The sequence below is a fragment of the Lampetra planeri genome, chromosome 1 (genome assembly GCF_965212315.1).
Source record: "Lampetra planeri chromosome 1, kcLamPlan1.2.h2, whole genome shotgun sequence".
Classification (NCBI taxonomy): Eukaryota; Metazoa; Chordata; class Hyperoartia; order Petromyzontiformes; family Petromyzontidae; genus Lampetra; species Lampetra planeri.
In genome coordinates this window covers 29837973-29855429 of record NC_136107.1, presented here as the reverse complement: position 1 = coordinate 29855429, position 17457 = coordinate 29837973, and the positions used below count along the sequence as shown (strand labels likewise).

The window sequence follows — 17457 nt, the reverse complement described above, 5'->3', positions numbered from 1 at the left end:
GGTGCCCTGGGCCGCGTTCGTTGGTGACACCCGAAGAAGGCTGACAGGGGAGCACTTGACAGGTGCCAACGTTGCAGATCTCGTCAAGGAACATAAACCATCACGCGCGAGCTCCGGTCATCCTCGCAGCGGCTTTTGGCCAGTCATCTAAAGAGGGCGGTCACCGCATCGCACACTTTCAGATGCGCTACTGCGGACGTCTGGAACGCTCTTACTTCAGATATTAGGAAGCCACTGGAGCTATGCACTTTTCAATTTAGATTGAAAACTAATTTCTTTAAACTGCTTTTTGCATTTTGTTTGTTGTCCTTTCCCCCGGGCACCTCCGATTAGCACGGTGGGATACGTAGAGTGCAAAAGAAGTCCAACATACATGCATGCATGCTTACAACAACCTCACCAAACCAGCCAAGGGACGTTCCATATCCGTAGAACGCGGCTCCCATGACGTGACTACACAAAGGTCTGTGGGGGCAACTTCAACCCGATTCGTTCTCTCACAAACAGGCCGAGGAGAGACCGGGGCCAGTGCTAAGGAGCTGCTGTGCTGGGCCCTGCACCGCCAAACGTACCTTTGGCTCCCCACCCAAGGTCACTCTCCTTAGTGGTGTGTCACGTTACAGTGGCCCCCACACAACAGCTCTACTGCCCCCCCCCCCCTATTAAACAAAAACGAAAGTACTATGCTAAACTTTTGATTTTACCACGTACGGCTCACTGAACTATATATAGCTCTTTTTCAGAAGCGACCTGACTGTCACAAATGATAGCTCAACGAAGGGGGATAACTAGAGGACCCGGAGACAAATCCACGCGACCACGGGGAGAACATGCAAACTCCATATATACAGGCGTCAGGGTCGGGATCTAACTCACAACCTCCTGCATACCAGGCAAGGGAGTTAATATCTCACCACCGCGGCACCCTTATTAGAGAGGAGCTGGAGCTGGGTCCAGGAAAGGCCTGTCTTGAGGCTTGGAGCCAACAATAACTACAGCCTCAATACAAGACTCACTCTTTGCAGACTGTTTTGTCTCATCCACAATGTGTTCGTCCATAACAAACAATTCGTACTCACCGCCATGGTGGGGTATTTTGCATTGAAATCAACCGTTGTGCTTCCGCTCGAATGCCAAGATGAAAGTGAGGGATGATGGGTAATTGACGGCGCGAGTTGGACAACTCTGCATCATATGGAATGAGGGACAAGTTGTGGACACTGGCTTAGATGATCAAAAATATAACGGTCGTGCTGCCTACGCAGCCCCGTCCAGAAGGAGGAATGCAGGAAATGAATTCCGCGCATCTTTTGTATTCCACCTTCAAAAGCCCTCTCTGGATTCAGCTGTGAAATGCATTCCGAAACGATTTCCATAACCAAACCTCGGATTCATAAAAATCCACACACCTCTTCCAATATATACACATATATACTTCATTACTGTATACCCCAGTATTCCCTGAAGAAGGCCTGTAGGCTGAAACATTGATGCTTTTCTTCGCTTTGCAGCGGCTGTGAATGGTGTTGTGTGTGTGGTGCTCGCCGAAGCAGCTGTGCGTAAGTGTGCAGGGCTCCATTTGCAGCAACCGAATTTGTAAAGCAGCCCCCCCCCCTCCACATAGGGAGGTGACGCAAAGGCTCCCCAGTCCTCAGTGCTGAACACTTGAATTTGCTTGCAGGGGTGAGCAGTGTGTGTGCGTGTGTGTACAGTGGTTACCTCGCTGCGCTACAAACCCAGCGACCCGAGTTCGATGCCTGCTCACGACCACCAACACCAGTGACTATTATCTAAACCGGTTCTGAGCCTCCTCTAGGTCAACTTAGCCTAAAATGAGTACCTGGTGCGGTGTGCAAACATCATCACAAGGGAGACAAAGGCAGCTGGGCGTGTTGCTGGCCACCCAACCTCTTGTGCCGGCCTTCATAGGTGCTCTATAACAGCACTTGCCCCAAGTCTGTTATGGTTATAAGGGTGATCTTTGTCTTTTGTGTGCATGTAGAGAGTGCAGCGTTGGACTGCACATTACGCCGCTTACATACCACGGCCACAGAAAGCCCACGTTCGGCCTTTACACCAGATGATGCAATGTTTACAAATTGCATGCAAAGCTCTTATGCAAAATTCCATCACATAGTATTAAACTTATCACTGTTACGTTCAAGCTTTATGGGTTGTCCCATCATTTTTATTTTAAATCCAAGAAGCTATAATTTCAGATACAGCTTTCACAACCGACTTCGTCATCTGGGCATTACGTCAGTTAGAGCTATAACCCTCCACCACCCGACACAGCCAAACAAATCAAGTTGTCACCTGACCTGAACAAACGTGCTAATCGATTTAGTTTTTCAGCAAAACCGGTTACACTAAAAGGCCTCGAGCTCTGAGCTCGTGGCTAATATCTGTGATGCTGGATGTAATCCTCCAGCGAAATTGTGTGCATAACGCATGGCGAGATGTTAACTACCTTGCCTGGTATGCAGGAGCTCGTGGGTTCGATCCCGACCCTGACACCTCTATATTTGGAGTTTACATGTTCTCCTCATGGTCGCTTGGATTTTTCTCCGGGTCCTCCAGTTTTTCCCTCCACATTTAGAAACAACGTGCACTTTAGAGTATTTGTCTGCTACAAATGTCCACATGATAAGCTACTTCGTTGAGCTATCATTTGTGGCCAAGTCGCTTCTGGAAAAGAGCAATATTAGCTCAGTGGGCCTTACCTGATAAATAAAAAAAATAGTTTAGTTTTTTTGTTTTAGTTTTAAATTCTAATTGCTTTTTAACGTCACCGGTTTTGCTGAAAACAAAATCGGTGGGTGCATTTGCCACACGTGACAACTTCATTTGTTTGGCTTTGTTCGATGGTGGACGATGCATACGCCCTATTTGACATTGTACTCGCACGATGACCTAATCCGAAAAAAAAATTGGAATAAAAAAATTGTGATTGACTTTGCCACCAAAGAAAAATAACCACAGTTGCCTTGCGATGCACAGTAGGAAATGTGAGGATGTATTTCTTCCGTGACAATCAACGCGGTTTCCTTCACTTGCTTTGCTTTATTATCACCTACCTTTCCCACTCGCCAGGTTTCTGTTGAACCCCACTGGGCTCAGGTATTCGAAGAGCCACACGGCGATGGCGGACAGCATGAGGCAGAGGATGAACATCATCACCCAGACGGCAGCACTGAAGGGCTCTGAAAGGAAACCACAAAAAATCCCTTGAGATGTGTTCGTTCGTTCGTGCGTTCGCTCGTGGGGCGAGGCTACAAGGCCCCTCTCCGGTCAAAGGGTGCAATGCTCCGCGAAAATAAGCATCGCCAAGATAAGTGGGATGCTTTTGCATAAAATCCGAGTTGGCCAAAAGATAATGGTCATTTTTTATGTGCGAGTGCAATCGAGGCATCATTCGATGTCTACCATACATCTGCCATTGCAGTGTTCCCTGTGAGTAAATCTGTCAAATTGTAAAAAAATAAAAATGACAGAGGCGTGTGCGCAAGCATACATAAACGCATGCATGGTGCAGATGATGTATGGAGTGCACCAAAAGGGTTTTACAGGTGTTCACAAATGGGAGTTTAGTTTTTTTACCGGAGAATGAACTGATTCGCAGACTTCTTAATAATATGTTGGGAGCATAGTTTTGTCATTACTCTGAATACGTTTTTTTTTATTGTCCTCTGTAGCAATACAGGACGTGCATAATACAGATGTGGACCTCTAAAAACAGACCACGGATAACAAAACAGACTGAAGCATCGAATCTGCAGTGCGACTCCTTATACATGACAGGCAGAGAGGGTTTCGGGGGTCCATAGTTGAGTACACTTTGGTTCAGTGGTATTTAACTCGATATACGTTAACACAGCTTGGTGATTGAGTGAGCACTGTAGTGACAACGCTGCCTCGTGGATTCACCGCGACAGGGTGACCCTGACATCATGTTCAGGACTCTTGCCAGTCCAATTCTGTGAAGCCACTGAAAAGATGTTAATTTCCTCGTTGGTATGAAGGTCATGGGTTCGATCTCGACCCTGATGCCTGCTGTATATTTGGAGTTTGCATGTCTCTCTCCCCGTGGTCATGTAGATTTTTCTCCAGGTTCTCAGATTTTTCCCTCCAGATTTAGAAACGTGTTTAGAGTATTTGGGTGCCATAAATTTCATGAATAGCCACTTTGTTGAGCTATCATTTGTTATGGTCAGTTCGCTTCTGAAAAAAAAGCCTTACCTGGTCAAATATAAAAAAGTTTATTTTTATATCGAATCAAAGGATGTAGTGTCTCATCTTTTGGACTCGGGAATTATCACAGAAAATCAACATGGCCGATTTATTTGATGCCACCGCATCTCACTATTGATTCCTCCCTTCTGTTGCACAGTTAACACGTGACCTCAAAGGTCTGCTCTTACGGCAACGGTTCACACCATCTGGATAAAGGTCCTCCCATGGGTCGCCAACCCCTGGGTGCCACTACCAATGCCTGTTTTGGTAACCAGCCTAATCGTGCAGAGTGCGTGCGTCCCATTTATTGAGAGGCATTCTCGACTCCTTGATTACATCTGCAGTACACGTTTCTCCCTCCAAAACTTCCAACTTGCATATCCCAGGCTGCCATTAAATTCCTATTGCCCTCTGTGTTGCACCTTTACTCCAAGGCCATAGCTACTTCTGGAGTCGGTGCGAGTTGGTGAAGAGGTGATGCCCAGGACCGGCTCAGGTGGCCATGGTTAACCCTTTCCGTTCCGAGACGTCTGCATGTTGCAGGATGGGTGTCCCTATTAACCTCTCTGGATCTCGGAACGCACAAGCGGCTCAGCTTTAATTTTATTTAGATAGGCGTAGCACCGTCATTTTTAAAGCCACTGTACTTGCCGCACTCTACAATAGCCGGCGCCAAACCGTCCCACACACCCTCCCGCATGGCCTTGTGGGAGCTTCGGTAATGATTAAGTTATTTAATTTTAGTTTTTCTTCCAGTTTCGTTTTGATGATGTACACGTACATGTTCAGTTACGGAATCAGAAGAAAAACTGATGACACACGTCCATCATCGGAACGGGAAATGGTTATTAGCAAAGTTTGCCAAACCGCTGAACCACCGCTCCTCCTCCTTCTCATCCTCCTCCAGTAAAACTCACAATTTGTGCACACTCTGCCTCACAAATGACATCTGAACTTGGATTTGAAAGGCTTCCCTCTCGACAGGGTGGAGGTGGAGGGGGACACAAGAAGATCACGTGGAGGTCTCACCGAGGAATGCAGAGGGCGACACCGTCCCGTTGCTCCTGGACACCATCACGCTTATCCCGGTCTCCACGAAAGGCACAGAGAAGTCAACCACCTGCGAGCGTTCCTCGTTGATGGTGAGTGAGCCAACCGCCATGTGCGCTCTCTTCTGCTCCACCTGCAATCCCGCGTTCGGACAGAACACGTGACACCTGGTCACTATTGAGCACCACACCAGGTCGCTATTGAACAATCCACCTATCCATTCACCCCTGCCTTGATTAAAGCACACACCCGATTTGATTCAACAATCACTTGTTTCGATTTAAAGCTTTCGTGACTGCAGGGATTCATCTTCTTGGTTCTTTCGGTAAAGTCACGTAGAAGGGAAGTAATAAAATAATAAAAATAAAACATAATAAAATAATTCTCACGACGTTTCGGCCACAACACAAGCAGCCGTCCTCAGGTGAAACCAGGTCTGTCGAGGCGACAGCGTCTGAATGAAACAGCACACGTGCTTGGAGTATATATAAAGCTGGGTTGGAAGGGGGGGGGAAAGGGCGACTTGACAAAAAGAATTTGCATATCAAGAGAAATTTAGCATATTTATGGGAAATGCAGGTATGTGATTAGTACTACTTATGTCCGTGCATTATGCAGGATTAGCAGCATCCAAGGGAGGGATATGGGAAATGCAGGTATGTGATTAGTGCTACTTTGCCCGTGCTATTATGCATAATGCACGGGCATTATGCATAATGCCCGTGCATTATCACATACCTGCATTTCCCATATCCCCTCCCTTGGATGCTGCTAATCCTGCATAATGCACGGGCATAAGTAGTACTAATCACATACCTGCATTTCCCATATCCCCTCCCTTGGATGCTGATAATCCTGCATAATGCACGGACATAAGTAGTACTAATCACATACCTGCATTTCCCATAAATATGCTAAATTCCTCTTGATATGCAAATTCTTTTGTCAAGGCGCCCTTCCCCCCCCCCCCTTCCAACCCAGCTTATATATATATGCTCCAAGCACGTGTGCTGTTTCATTCAGACGCTGTCGCCTCGACAGACCTGGTTTCACCTGAGGACGGCTGCTTGCGTTGTGGCCGAAACGTCGTGAGAATTATTTTATTATGTTTTCTTTTTATTATTTTATTACTTCCCTTCTACGTGACTTTACCGAAAGAACCAAGAAGATGAATCACTTGTTTGTTCTTTCATATTCCCATGTTTCTTTGTTTTTCCTCGTTTGTTGTGTCTTGTTCGTAGTCTTAATTGTTCCCATGAACCTCAATGTGACATTTGAAGTCTGATTTGTAAGGAAAGTAAATAATCCATTTTCTTTACACGCATGATTCACTGCACGCATCATTCATATTACCAGAATATTTATTTATGCTTGAGGAATCTGATGCGCTATGTAGCTCTTTTTCACGGATGTCTAGTAGGGGCAAGTCAGAACGTTACGTCATCAATTTAAGAATAAAGTTTAATTGATGAATGTACATCCCGATCAAAAAAAGTTAGTTCGACCCATGCACAGCTGTGCGAAGATCAAACTGGACCACAGCCGGACCAAGTGATGAATTCAGGGAAGGCACTCACCTCTCCAACCATGCCATTCCACACGCCCTGTATCTTCTTTCCATGCTTCCCGTTCACCACCAAGTAAAGGTCGTAGGTGAACCTGACGGTGGTGGAGAGCTTCCTGAGTATGTCGATGCAGAAGCCTTTGCAGCAGCGCTTCACGTAGGGACTCTTGTCCCCCGAAGTGCTGTGGGAGCCAAGAGGGAGACATGCACAGATGACGCGAATCGATAGATCAAATCACAGTTAGCAGTTATGTACACACGTATGTTGAACTTCTTTCGCGACGTACGTAGCCAACCGTGCTAATTGGCGGTACGGGGGGTGGGGGGCGGGAGGACAAAAAAAACTAAACATAAAAAGCAGTTTTCAAATAATGAGTTTTCAATCTATATTTAAAAGTGCATAGCTGCCAGTGGCTTCCTCATATCTGAATGAAGAGCATTCCAGATGGACGCAGAAACGCATCTTAAAGTGCATGATGCAGTGACCGTCTTTGTTCGATGACTGGCCAAAAGCCGTTGCTGCGACAATGACTGAAGTTCAAGTGATGGTTTATGCTCCTTAACGAGATCAGCAAGGTATTGTGGTTCATTTGTGGCAAGCACTTTGTGGATAATGTTAGAACTATAGGCTAGTAGATAAATGATAATTTATGATTAAGAGTGCACGATGGTTTTTTTATGGACACGTGGAATGGCAGTAAATTAATTTCCAGTGTAGATAGCGTCTCCGTTTAAAAGTCGATTGTTGTGATGCAGGATAATGAATGCAATATAATGGAAACAATCGGCCCTCATAAATTAGAATAATATATTGTATACATTAATTAATTAATGACATTAACTGATACTTTGTTCTCTGTGGTGTCATGGTACCTGTTCAAGGAAGTATGGTTAGGTGGCATGGTTAATGTATGTATGTATGTTGAATTCTAGATTTGAAGCTTTCGTGACTGCAAGGATTCATATTCTTAGGTGTTTTCGGTAAAGTCACGAAGGTAAAACATCAAAATTAATAAAAAAAATAAAAATAAAAATCACGACGTTTCGGAGGCAACACAAGTCTCCGTCATCAGGTGGGACCGTCACAGCCAGATTAGCTGCATCAAGTGAGGCAATGATTCAAGATGTAATCCCTTAAAAGCAAATTGAGGGGGGAGGAGAGGGGGGGGGGGGGAGCTCATCAGAATGTGGTAGCCAATGAATGGAACGTATCGGGAGGGAGGGGGGGCGGGGCTCAAAGACGGCACGGAGTGCCACGTACAACGCATCGGGAGGGGGAGGGGGGCGGGGCCAAAAGGATGGACGACGGCGTGGACGCGGTTGTGCGCAAGCAAATACTGCTGCACACGCCAACGCATTGGACAGAGAGGGGGAGGGGAGGCCTGATACACATGATAGAGAAGAACGAAAATGCCCATGTTTATACCAATGCTGGCTGAACAATGAAGAGAGTACTGTTAAACACTGGGGATGTTAACACTCGGTAAAGTAAAGTAAAATAGTGCCTGTCAGATAAGATGGTCCAAAAAAGTGTAATTAAGTATTTTTTGCGTGGTTGATAACATCTTTCCAATGATTACTAAGTTTGTACCCATCATCACGGTTGAAATTATGTCTGTGTTTGTATATTTGTATGGCTTCGTGTACAAACCTTTGATGGTAGCCAGGAGGTTTGCAGAGAACCTTGGTCTCGGAAAAGACAATTTCATGAGAGCCCACCGAGTTGTAGCAATGATCGGCAACGGCCGAAGAATCAGTTCTGCCGTGTTTCAGATCTGACTTGTGCTCGCGGACACGATCAGAAACATGACGTTTCGTTTCTCCAATGTAGCAGTCACCACAAATGCAACTCAATTCGTAGACTCCAGGATACTGTAAGTCAGGAACGACATCCTTCACAGATGGAATCAGATCACGGATTTTATGCACTGTACTGAATCGGACTTGGATCTTATGTTTGTTTAGAATTTTGGAGATCTTTTTGGTCACGCCTGCTATGTATGGTAACGTGATAGTTGTGGTCGGAGTTTCATGTGGCTGTTTCTGTGTGGTGGGAGAGACAGCTTGGCGGATAGTACGGTCAGAGTATCCGTTCATCCTGAGGGCCCGATGTACATGTCTTAATTCACCGGTCAGGTGGTGTTGGTCAGAAATGCCATGGGCTCTGTGGTATAGCGTTTTGATGAGAGAATTATTTTGAGATGGGTGGTGGTGGGAATCCAGTTTCAAGTAGGAATCTGTGTGGGTGGCTTTCCTGTAGACAGAATGTCCCAAGGATCCGTCAGGCCTTGAAACCGGATTCCCACCACCACCCATCTCAAAAGAATTATCTCATCAAAACGCTATACCACAGAGCCCATGGCATTTCTGACCAACACCACCTGACTAGTGAATTAAGACATGTAAATCGGGCCCTCAAGATGAACGGATACTCTGACCGTACTATCCGCCAAGCTGTTTCTCCCACCACACAGAAACAGCCACATGAAACTCCGACCAAAACTATCACGTTACCATACATAGCAGGCGTGACCAAAAAGATCTCCAAAATTCTAAACAAACATAAGATCCATGTCCGATGCAGTACAGTGCATAAAATCCGTGATCTGATTCCATCTGTGAAGGATGTCGTTCCTGACTTACAGTATCCTGGAGTCTACAAATTGAGTTGCATTTGTGGTGACTGCTACATTGGAGAAACGAAACGTCATGTTTCTGATCGTGTCCGCGAGCACAAGTCAGATCTGAAACACGGCAGAACTGATTCTTCGGCCGTTTCCGATCATTGCTACAACTCGGTGGGCTCTCATGAAATTGTCTTTTCCGAGACCAAGGTTCTCTGCAAACCTCCTGGCTACCATCAAAGGTTTGTACACGAAGCCATACAAATATACAAACACAGACATAATTTCAACCGTGATGATGGGTACAAACTTAGTAATCATTGGAAAGATGTTATCAACCACGCAAAAAAGACTTAATTACACTTTTTTGGACCATCTTATCTGACAGGCACTATTTTACTTTACTTTACCGAGTGTTAACATCCCCAGTATTTAACAGTACTCTCTTCATTGTTCAGCCAGCATTGGTATAAACATGGGCATTTTCGTTCTTTTCTATCATGTGTATCAGGCCTCCCCTCCCCCTCTCTGTCCAATGCGTTGGCGTGTGCAGCAGTAGTTGCTTGCGCACAACCGCGTCCACGCCGTCGTCCATCCTTTTGGCCCCCCTCCCCCTCCCGATGCGTTGTACGTGGCACTCCGTGCCGTCTTTGAGCCCCGCCCCCCCTCCCTCCCGATACGTTCCATTCATTGGCTACCACATTCTGATGAGCTCCCCCCCCCTCTCCTCCCCCCTCAACTTGCTTTTAAGGGATTACATCTTGAATCATTGCCTCACTTGATGCAGCTAATCTGGCTGTGACGGTCCCACCTGATGACGGAGACTTGTGTTGCCTCCGAAACGTCGTGATTTTTATTTTATTTTATTTTTTATTAAATTTGATGTTTTACCTACGTGACTTTACCAAAAAAACCTAAGAATATGTATGTTGAACTTCTTTTGCACTGTACGTAGAAAACCATGCTAAGCAGAAGTGCAGGGGGGGGAGAACAATAAGCTAAAGAAAAGTTCTCACTTCCTCGTTTCTTATTTCGAGGCCTTGAAATGTTTCTCCGATGGTGTTCAGCGTATTTCCCAAACAAAACGTAAATGTCTATTGCTACATTTGGTTGTGAGAATTGCTCTTCAGCTTGACGATGACGACAGTGGTCCCCCGGATCAGAAAGGTCGGGAACCCCCCACGAATATAGCATTTTAGTTATTTAAGTAAGTAAAACTCAAGTTGTACATAGCGCCAATCACACAAGGCCTCACGGCACTTTACAACACAATCCCAGTAAAAATCCTTAACATTAAAGCAAAGAGAAAAACAACCCCTACACAGACGATTGTGCAAGAGAAAATAAATGTGTTATCAGATGAGCCTTAAAAACCTCGCCTGACATGAGCGTCCCTAATGGACTGGGGGCAAGACATTCCACAAGTGAGGTCCCCGATTATTGAATACTCTATCGCGCATTGAAGGCAGATTTGTCCTTGGTACCACTCAGGCATCTGGATTTGGCGGATCTAAGTTACTGGACAGGGGCATACGGTTTCAGCAGATCGCCAAGATATAATGGAGCTAACCCTTTCGTAGCCTTGAAAGGACCAAAACAAACAATTCGATATCAATAATTAATAGTAACCAAGTGATTGAATAGGTGTGGCCAAAATTACTGAAGCCATCACTTCATCACTTCCTGTATTTTTTGCAGATCGCTGCGCAGCCAACGATATCGACTGGTTGCGCTCCACCCCCGTGGCTTTAGGCTCTCCTCCTGGCTGCTGACCTCTGCTTGCACAAATCCAATTAGGTAGCCTGCCCCTATTCCTTCGCGTACACATGCTCGACCGAGAGCAACCAATAATTCACGAATTCCGTCTCCATTGCTTTTGCCCTCGCGCTTCATTCAGAATGCACAAGTTACTTGCCTTGCCCTGCCGTGAAATTCCAATAATTTGTGCATTTACTTTATTACAAACAGAAACACATTTATCTACATGACCCTTTTTGCCAGTATTAATATGATTTTTTTTAAAAATGCTTTACCCTTTAAGTCAATAATACAGATGTTAAGATGTTCAAACACCAAATAGACACCTATTGCAAGGCAACACGTTTGGACATCTTAACACCTGTATTATTTCCAGAAATAGTACAAGAAACACATTTATACACATTGTATATGTTTACATTCGTGTGATAATGCTCATTCAGCAATTCAAACAAAATTCTAATTGGATTTAAACAAAATTCTGCAACGGCCCGTATGAGTAAGGCTGTTATTCGTCAACAGTTTGTTAACTCTACAAACGTGACAATTTCCACTGACCGTATGTTTCACACGGGTCAACTTGAGACCTCGCGTGGCTTTAATACGCAACATGTTACAGGCAGTCCTTAACTTATGAACAATCATACGTATGAATAACCGCACTTACGAACCATGAAGAAATATATATTTTTACATTGACTTAAACACAAACTCTCACTTGCAAATTGAACCGCGGAACTATTTATTCCAGCTGAATGATCCTCTGCGAGATGTAATGAGTCAGCTTCGTGCCAGGAGTGAGTGCTTGTGTATGGGAGCATTTAGATATACGTAAATTACTGTTACAACTTACGAACCATTCGACTTACGAATGGGGCTCAGGAACTACCATATTTTCCCGCATATAGCCCACATACGAATATAACCCACAGATGCATATACCCCGAAAAAATTGCGTTTTGTGCAAAACAAATTTCAGATAGCCCGCATCTCCATATACCCCGCATGCATTCATATCTTCAACGTCGTTACCGCAGCTTAATTCCATCATATTAATACGAAGTTTACATTTGTAATGCATTCCATTATCATTGTTAACATTAAAATCATAACGTCCACAAAAAAATCAAACTAACCGGAAACGAGTGAACTTAAAACAGTAATTAAGTAACAAAAGTAAATATCCAATAAATAAGTGACACATAACTAGTAGATAAGTAAGTACAATTTTAGCACTGGTAGATTGCGCACTGCGCAATCAATAGCGGGCACTATCGTACCGCCATTGCCTCGCCCCCCACCTCTCCCTCCCCCCAGCTCTCCCGTCGCCGGTAAACAAACTGCGCCCACTTCAAACATTGTCGTTTCATTGTACAAACAATTCGAATCATTCAAAACGTGATAACATGTGCAATTTTAGTGTGAGTGGTTTATTCAGCAGTGCTTTAGTCAAAGGTAAGTGTTGCATAGTGGATAGTCCTACCATGAAAAAATGAAACGAGTTATGACATGTCACAAGTGTAAAATATTTTTTGGGATAGCCCGCACCTCCATATACCCGGCAGGGTCTTGTTTTGTTTGTAAAAAGTGGTATACCCCGCGGGTTATATGAGAGGAAAATACGGTAATTGTGTTCATAACTCGAGGACTGTCCGTACTTGTAAACACCAAACGTGTGAAAAAAACGGGCAGTCGGGGCAGCCAGGGAAGTAGGGGGCAATGGCTGCGAAGAGCAAGGGTGGGCAGAGTGAGCAGAATTAACGGTGATCACACAAATACACTTTGAGCAGGAGGAGAGACTGAGGGCCATGCAAGGGGTGAGAGATTATAGCAGTACAATGGGAAGGTTGATATAAAAAGAGGTGTGCAAAAGAGGAGGGTGATGAGATGGCTGAGACGGTAGGTAGGACAAAAATGTAAACTAAACTATTTTTACTGAGCTATATAGTTATTTTTCAAGAGTGACCTGGCCACAATTGATAGCCCAACAAAGTAGCTTATCGTGTGGAAATTTATAGCAGCCAGATACTCTGAACGCACGTTGATTCTAAATGTGGAGGGGAAAACCGGAGAATCCAGAGAAAAATCCACGCGACCACGGGGAGAGAGAGAAGGAAGAGACTGTGGAAGGGAAGAGGGCTGTCTGTTGGGGGGTAAGGTGTGAGCCTGGAAGTTTGGGCTCCCGAACGGCAAGAATTTAAATGTCAGGTTTAAATCCAATTATTAATTCGAACCGAGAAGATGAGGATTATTTTCATGCTGTTTTACCCCGTGCGTGGGTTTATATTCTCGTGTACACACTCACACACTGTGCTCAAACAAAAACTCCGTTGTTGAAATTAATTAAAACTCATCCGGCGCGATGACATGCGTACGCTCCCCCAAAAAGTTGCACACCGAGTTAAATGTATCTGACTGATCCATGCTAGGTATGCCTCGGCGTGAACGTAGCGAATTCGAAGCTGGTGGAGTGGAGCCATTTGCGGTGGCGGGTGTCGGGAGGTGTGAGCGAGCGACTGCATGACAAGTACGGCGGAGCTCATTGTTAATTGGAGCCAATTATCAAGGTGGGGCGGAAGGAAAACACATGAGATCAAGCAAGATGCCTGGATGTATTCTTGGCCATCTGCGATAGGAGCTCCCGGCAAGGACACGCAAAGACACTGTTACAATGCTTATGGCTGAGCCTGACCTGCCCTGTGGGGATTGGGACGTCGTGTAAGGTCCTTACATTTTTGTAAAGTTTAGCACTTATACCACAGGCTCATCGAGTCACAACCTAATGTGCCATTGATGTTATTGTTATTTTGTTGTTGATGCCCGGGGCGCAGAAAGCCAAATTAAAGCGCCACAATGACTTTTAGGCTTTCAGTGTCAATGCTCGAGGCTCAAGGAGGCTGCATATGTTTAGCAGTGCACTGTGGGAGTCGACAGAGATAAAACGATACGCTCTCAAGATTCTTGGGGTCCGCAGTTAAATTTTATATATGGTACATTCCTTAGAGAGCATCAGTACTGTGATATATCGTTGTATAAATGGTATGCAAGGTGGGCCAGGTGATACGGAGGCAGCATTGGATACTTGAATCTATCTGTGCAGAACTCTTTGAGTGTTTACCCCCCACTCATGCATGCGTAGTATATTCTCTGGGTTATCCGCTTTCCTCCCAAATGCCAAACACTCGTATAACTGAGTGTTTGCAAGAATGCAGAACCTCCGTGATAGAAAGTCTACACACACACACGTGCGTGGGGCCTTCCAAAGTGGCCTGTCCATTGTTTGTCTAAGGGAACTTTTAATAAACCAAAAATAATGGGGAAAAAACATAAATCATTTGCTGTGAAAATGAACACCAAATCCTGGATACGTGTAGTATTTTAGCACTAATAACAAAAGGGATATTTTCAAAAAGCATTTTTTTATATAAAAAAGATATATATTGTATGTATGTTGATAAAATGTAAATTCTTAAAGAAAGAAAGAGATCTCCTCCTCTATCCGATGATTCCAAAACCGTGGCCCAAAAGAAATACCACTGGGCTGTGTATGTGTGTGTATGTTAAACTTCTTTTGAACCGTGCATAGCCAACCGTTCTAATCGGAGGTGCAAAATATATTACTGTGTTTCGTGTGGGCCGCTATGCTTCCCCGTGCTGATTACAAGGAATATATTTCCTTGCGCAGTCGTCGAGTCCTTGGTCCGTATGGAGTGCTCCCTCAATGGGCTCGGTTATTATCTTGAATCTAAACCTCCACTGAGTTTTCCTGCGCTGAAGACTAAACTTTCCATTTAGTTTCAGCAGGCCTCTCCATACAATAGCGACGGTCCGATCTATTAATTTAACGTGCCTCTTAATTTGTCAACAATATTTAGAGTGCACATATATCACTGCATATACAAAGTAAAATTAGAAAGCAATGCTTTTAAGCATACATACAGCTTTAAATGTTAAATGAGATTTTAATAGCATGCTATTCCTTTGGTAGACATCATCTGAATGCATTAAATGTTACATATTTTTTTCTTTCTTGTTGGAAAAAGGATTTTTAAAACGTGCATTAAGAAAAAAGTATCACCTGACTGAATATGTTTGACATCTGCCATGTCCGCACGATTTCCACATTTTGCTGATGAGCTGCGCGCGACCGAGAGTGTGCAATATATTATGACGCTGTGCAATACGCAACATTAGTGAGAACCCTAAATAAGGTAATGGCGTGAACAATCGTGTCAGGTTTCACGGACAGCCACGTAAGAAACGCAACATGAATGCATAGTCAGTTTAACACGTAGGCTTTCCCGACATATTATCCATAAGAGGTTTTTTGGGTTCCATCACGTAAACATAAATGTATCGTTAAACCCGCCACCACCCGACACAGCCAATTTGTACTCAAATTGTAAATGTTGTGGTTTTACTCTCCAACACACCAGTGTGCTGAACTAGTAACAAATTGGCATGTTTTGTCAGGTGGTGGCGGGTTTAACGACACATTTATATTTACGTGATCGAACCCAAAAAACCTCTATTATGGGCGAATGCATAGTGCTTATATAACACAACGTCATGGCCATGATGAGCTCACGCCACCACCAGGGGGGCTCTACCAGGATTTGATAACGTGAATTACTACTTTGCTATACGTCTTATTAAAAAAACGCCCTCTGCCATAAGAACGTGGAATTTCCACCACTGATGCAGGGTAGGGATCACAGATGTAGATGAGTGCCACCTGAGGGTCATCTGACCTGGCTGTACAACATAAGAGATGCAATCCATACATAAAAACTCACAAAGGGCTGTGCTGGAGGACCATAGATTTGTGAATGAATAACCACCTTCCATTCAGTCTCTTTACATAAAAACAAAACATTGTTTAAGTCCATCAGCCGATGGGCTTTCCACACCAAAATTATTCAAAATAGCAAAAAAAACTATGATCGGTATTGACATTTCAGCATACATCAGCAGAACCATCCTGAAATGCTGCTGTGGTAGTATAAAAGAGGTATATTTATCAAAGCGTATTTTTATTTAACCGTGATTCTTCATGACACTGCATTATACGTTTCATACGTAATTGTTTGTTTGCATAATTGTTACTTTAGAACAGGGATTGGCAACTAAAATAACAAGAAGGGGCATTTTTTTCGAATTCGGTTTACTCTCCAACACACAACCGGTGTGCTCCATTAGTAACCAATTGACAAACCTTACTAATTGGCTGTGTCGGGTGGTGGCGTGTGTAACAACACATTCATATTCATGTGATATAACCCAAAAAACTATATTATGAACACATGGTGAATACGAGCCGGTGGTCCTTAATAAATAACATCACGAAGCAGTCCTTAAAGAGCTGGCATGCGGCTCCGGATCCGCAGGTTGCCGATCTCTGGCATAGAAAGAGTGCTTTTAGCTCAACAAGGCTGACACCTGATGATGATGAAGATGAGACCCAAAATGCAAAACCAATCAGAGTTTGTTTCTAAAAAAGCAGCTCAATAATGTTGGCCGGGGAATCCTCAACATCATCACCTTTGACACCCATTTAACATATTCATCTGAGGATAAAAACAATTACACAACGAGCTCTGTCCGTCCGTCTCTCATGGGATGGGCACAATAACACGAGTGAAATTATCGGTTATGAATCAAACCACAACGCAACGTTGTGTTGTTGTTAGGAAATTACGGAATTAAACCTGGTCCAAAATTAACCAAAGGGCTGCCCAAAACCTGGTAGAGCTGCCTTGCTAGACAGGTTGAACCCTCCTCAGCAGTGTTGCCCTACCAGGCAGGATGAACTCTCTCTCCCTGGCAGAGCTGCCCTTACAGGCTGGGTGAGCCCTGCCCGGCACAGTTGCCCTGCCAGGCAGGGTGAGCCCTCCTTGGCAGAGCTGCCCTGCCAGGCTGGGTGAGCTCGCCCCTGCAGAGCTGCCCTGCCAGGCAGAGTAAGCCCTGCCCGGCAGAGCTGCCCTGCCAGGCTGGGTGAACTCTCCCAGGCAAAGCTGCCCTGCCAGGCTGGGTGAGCCCGCCCTTGCAGAGCTGCCCTGCTCGGCCCATGGTCTCATCGCGGCCTGCGGGCATCCCGTGCACTTGGCGGTGTGCAAGTACCCTCGCTATTGTCGCTTAATAAACACGTCCGAGGACAAACACGTGTCAGAAAGTTTGACAGAATCCATTAGTATTTTTTTTATATATAAATCTCGGATTATGCTCATC

General features: G+C 44.7%; 1 protein-coding gene across 1 annotated transcript in view; it reads right to left on the bottom strand.

Annotated features, from left to right (window-relative positions):
* GRIN2C (glutamate ionotropic receptor NMDA type subunit 2C) overlaps positions 1–17457 on the bottom strand; it is a 194941-nt gene that overhangs the window by 63427 nt on the left and 114057 nt on the right. The window contains exons 5-7 of the mRNA XM_078598329.1: positions 6861–7029; positions 5263–5416; positions 3078–3203 (exon numbers count right to left, since the gene is read on the bottom strand). Of these exons, the coding sequence (XP_078454455.1) occupies positions 3078–3203; positions 5263–5416; positions 6861–7029 (449 nt within the window). The remainder of the gene's footprint in view (positions 1–3077; positions 3204–5262; positions 5417–6860; positions 7030–17457) is intronic.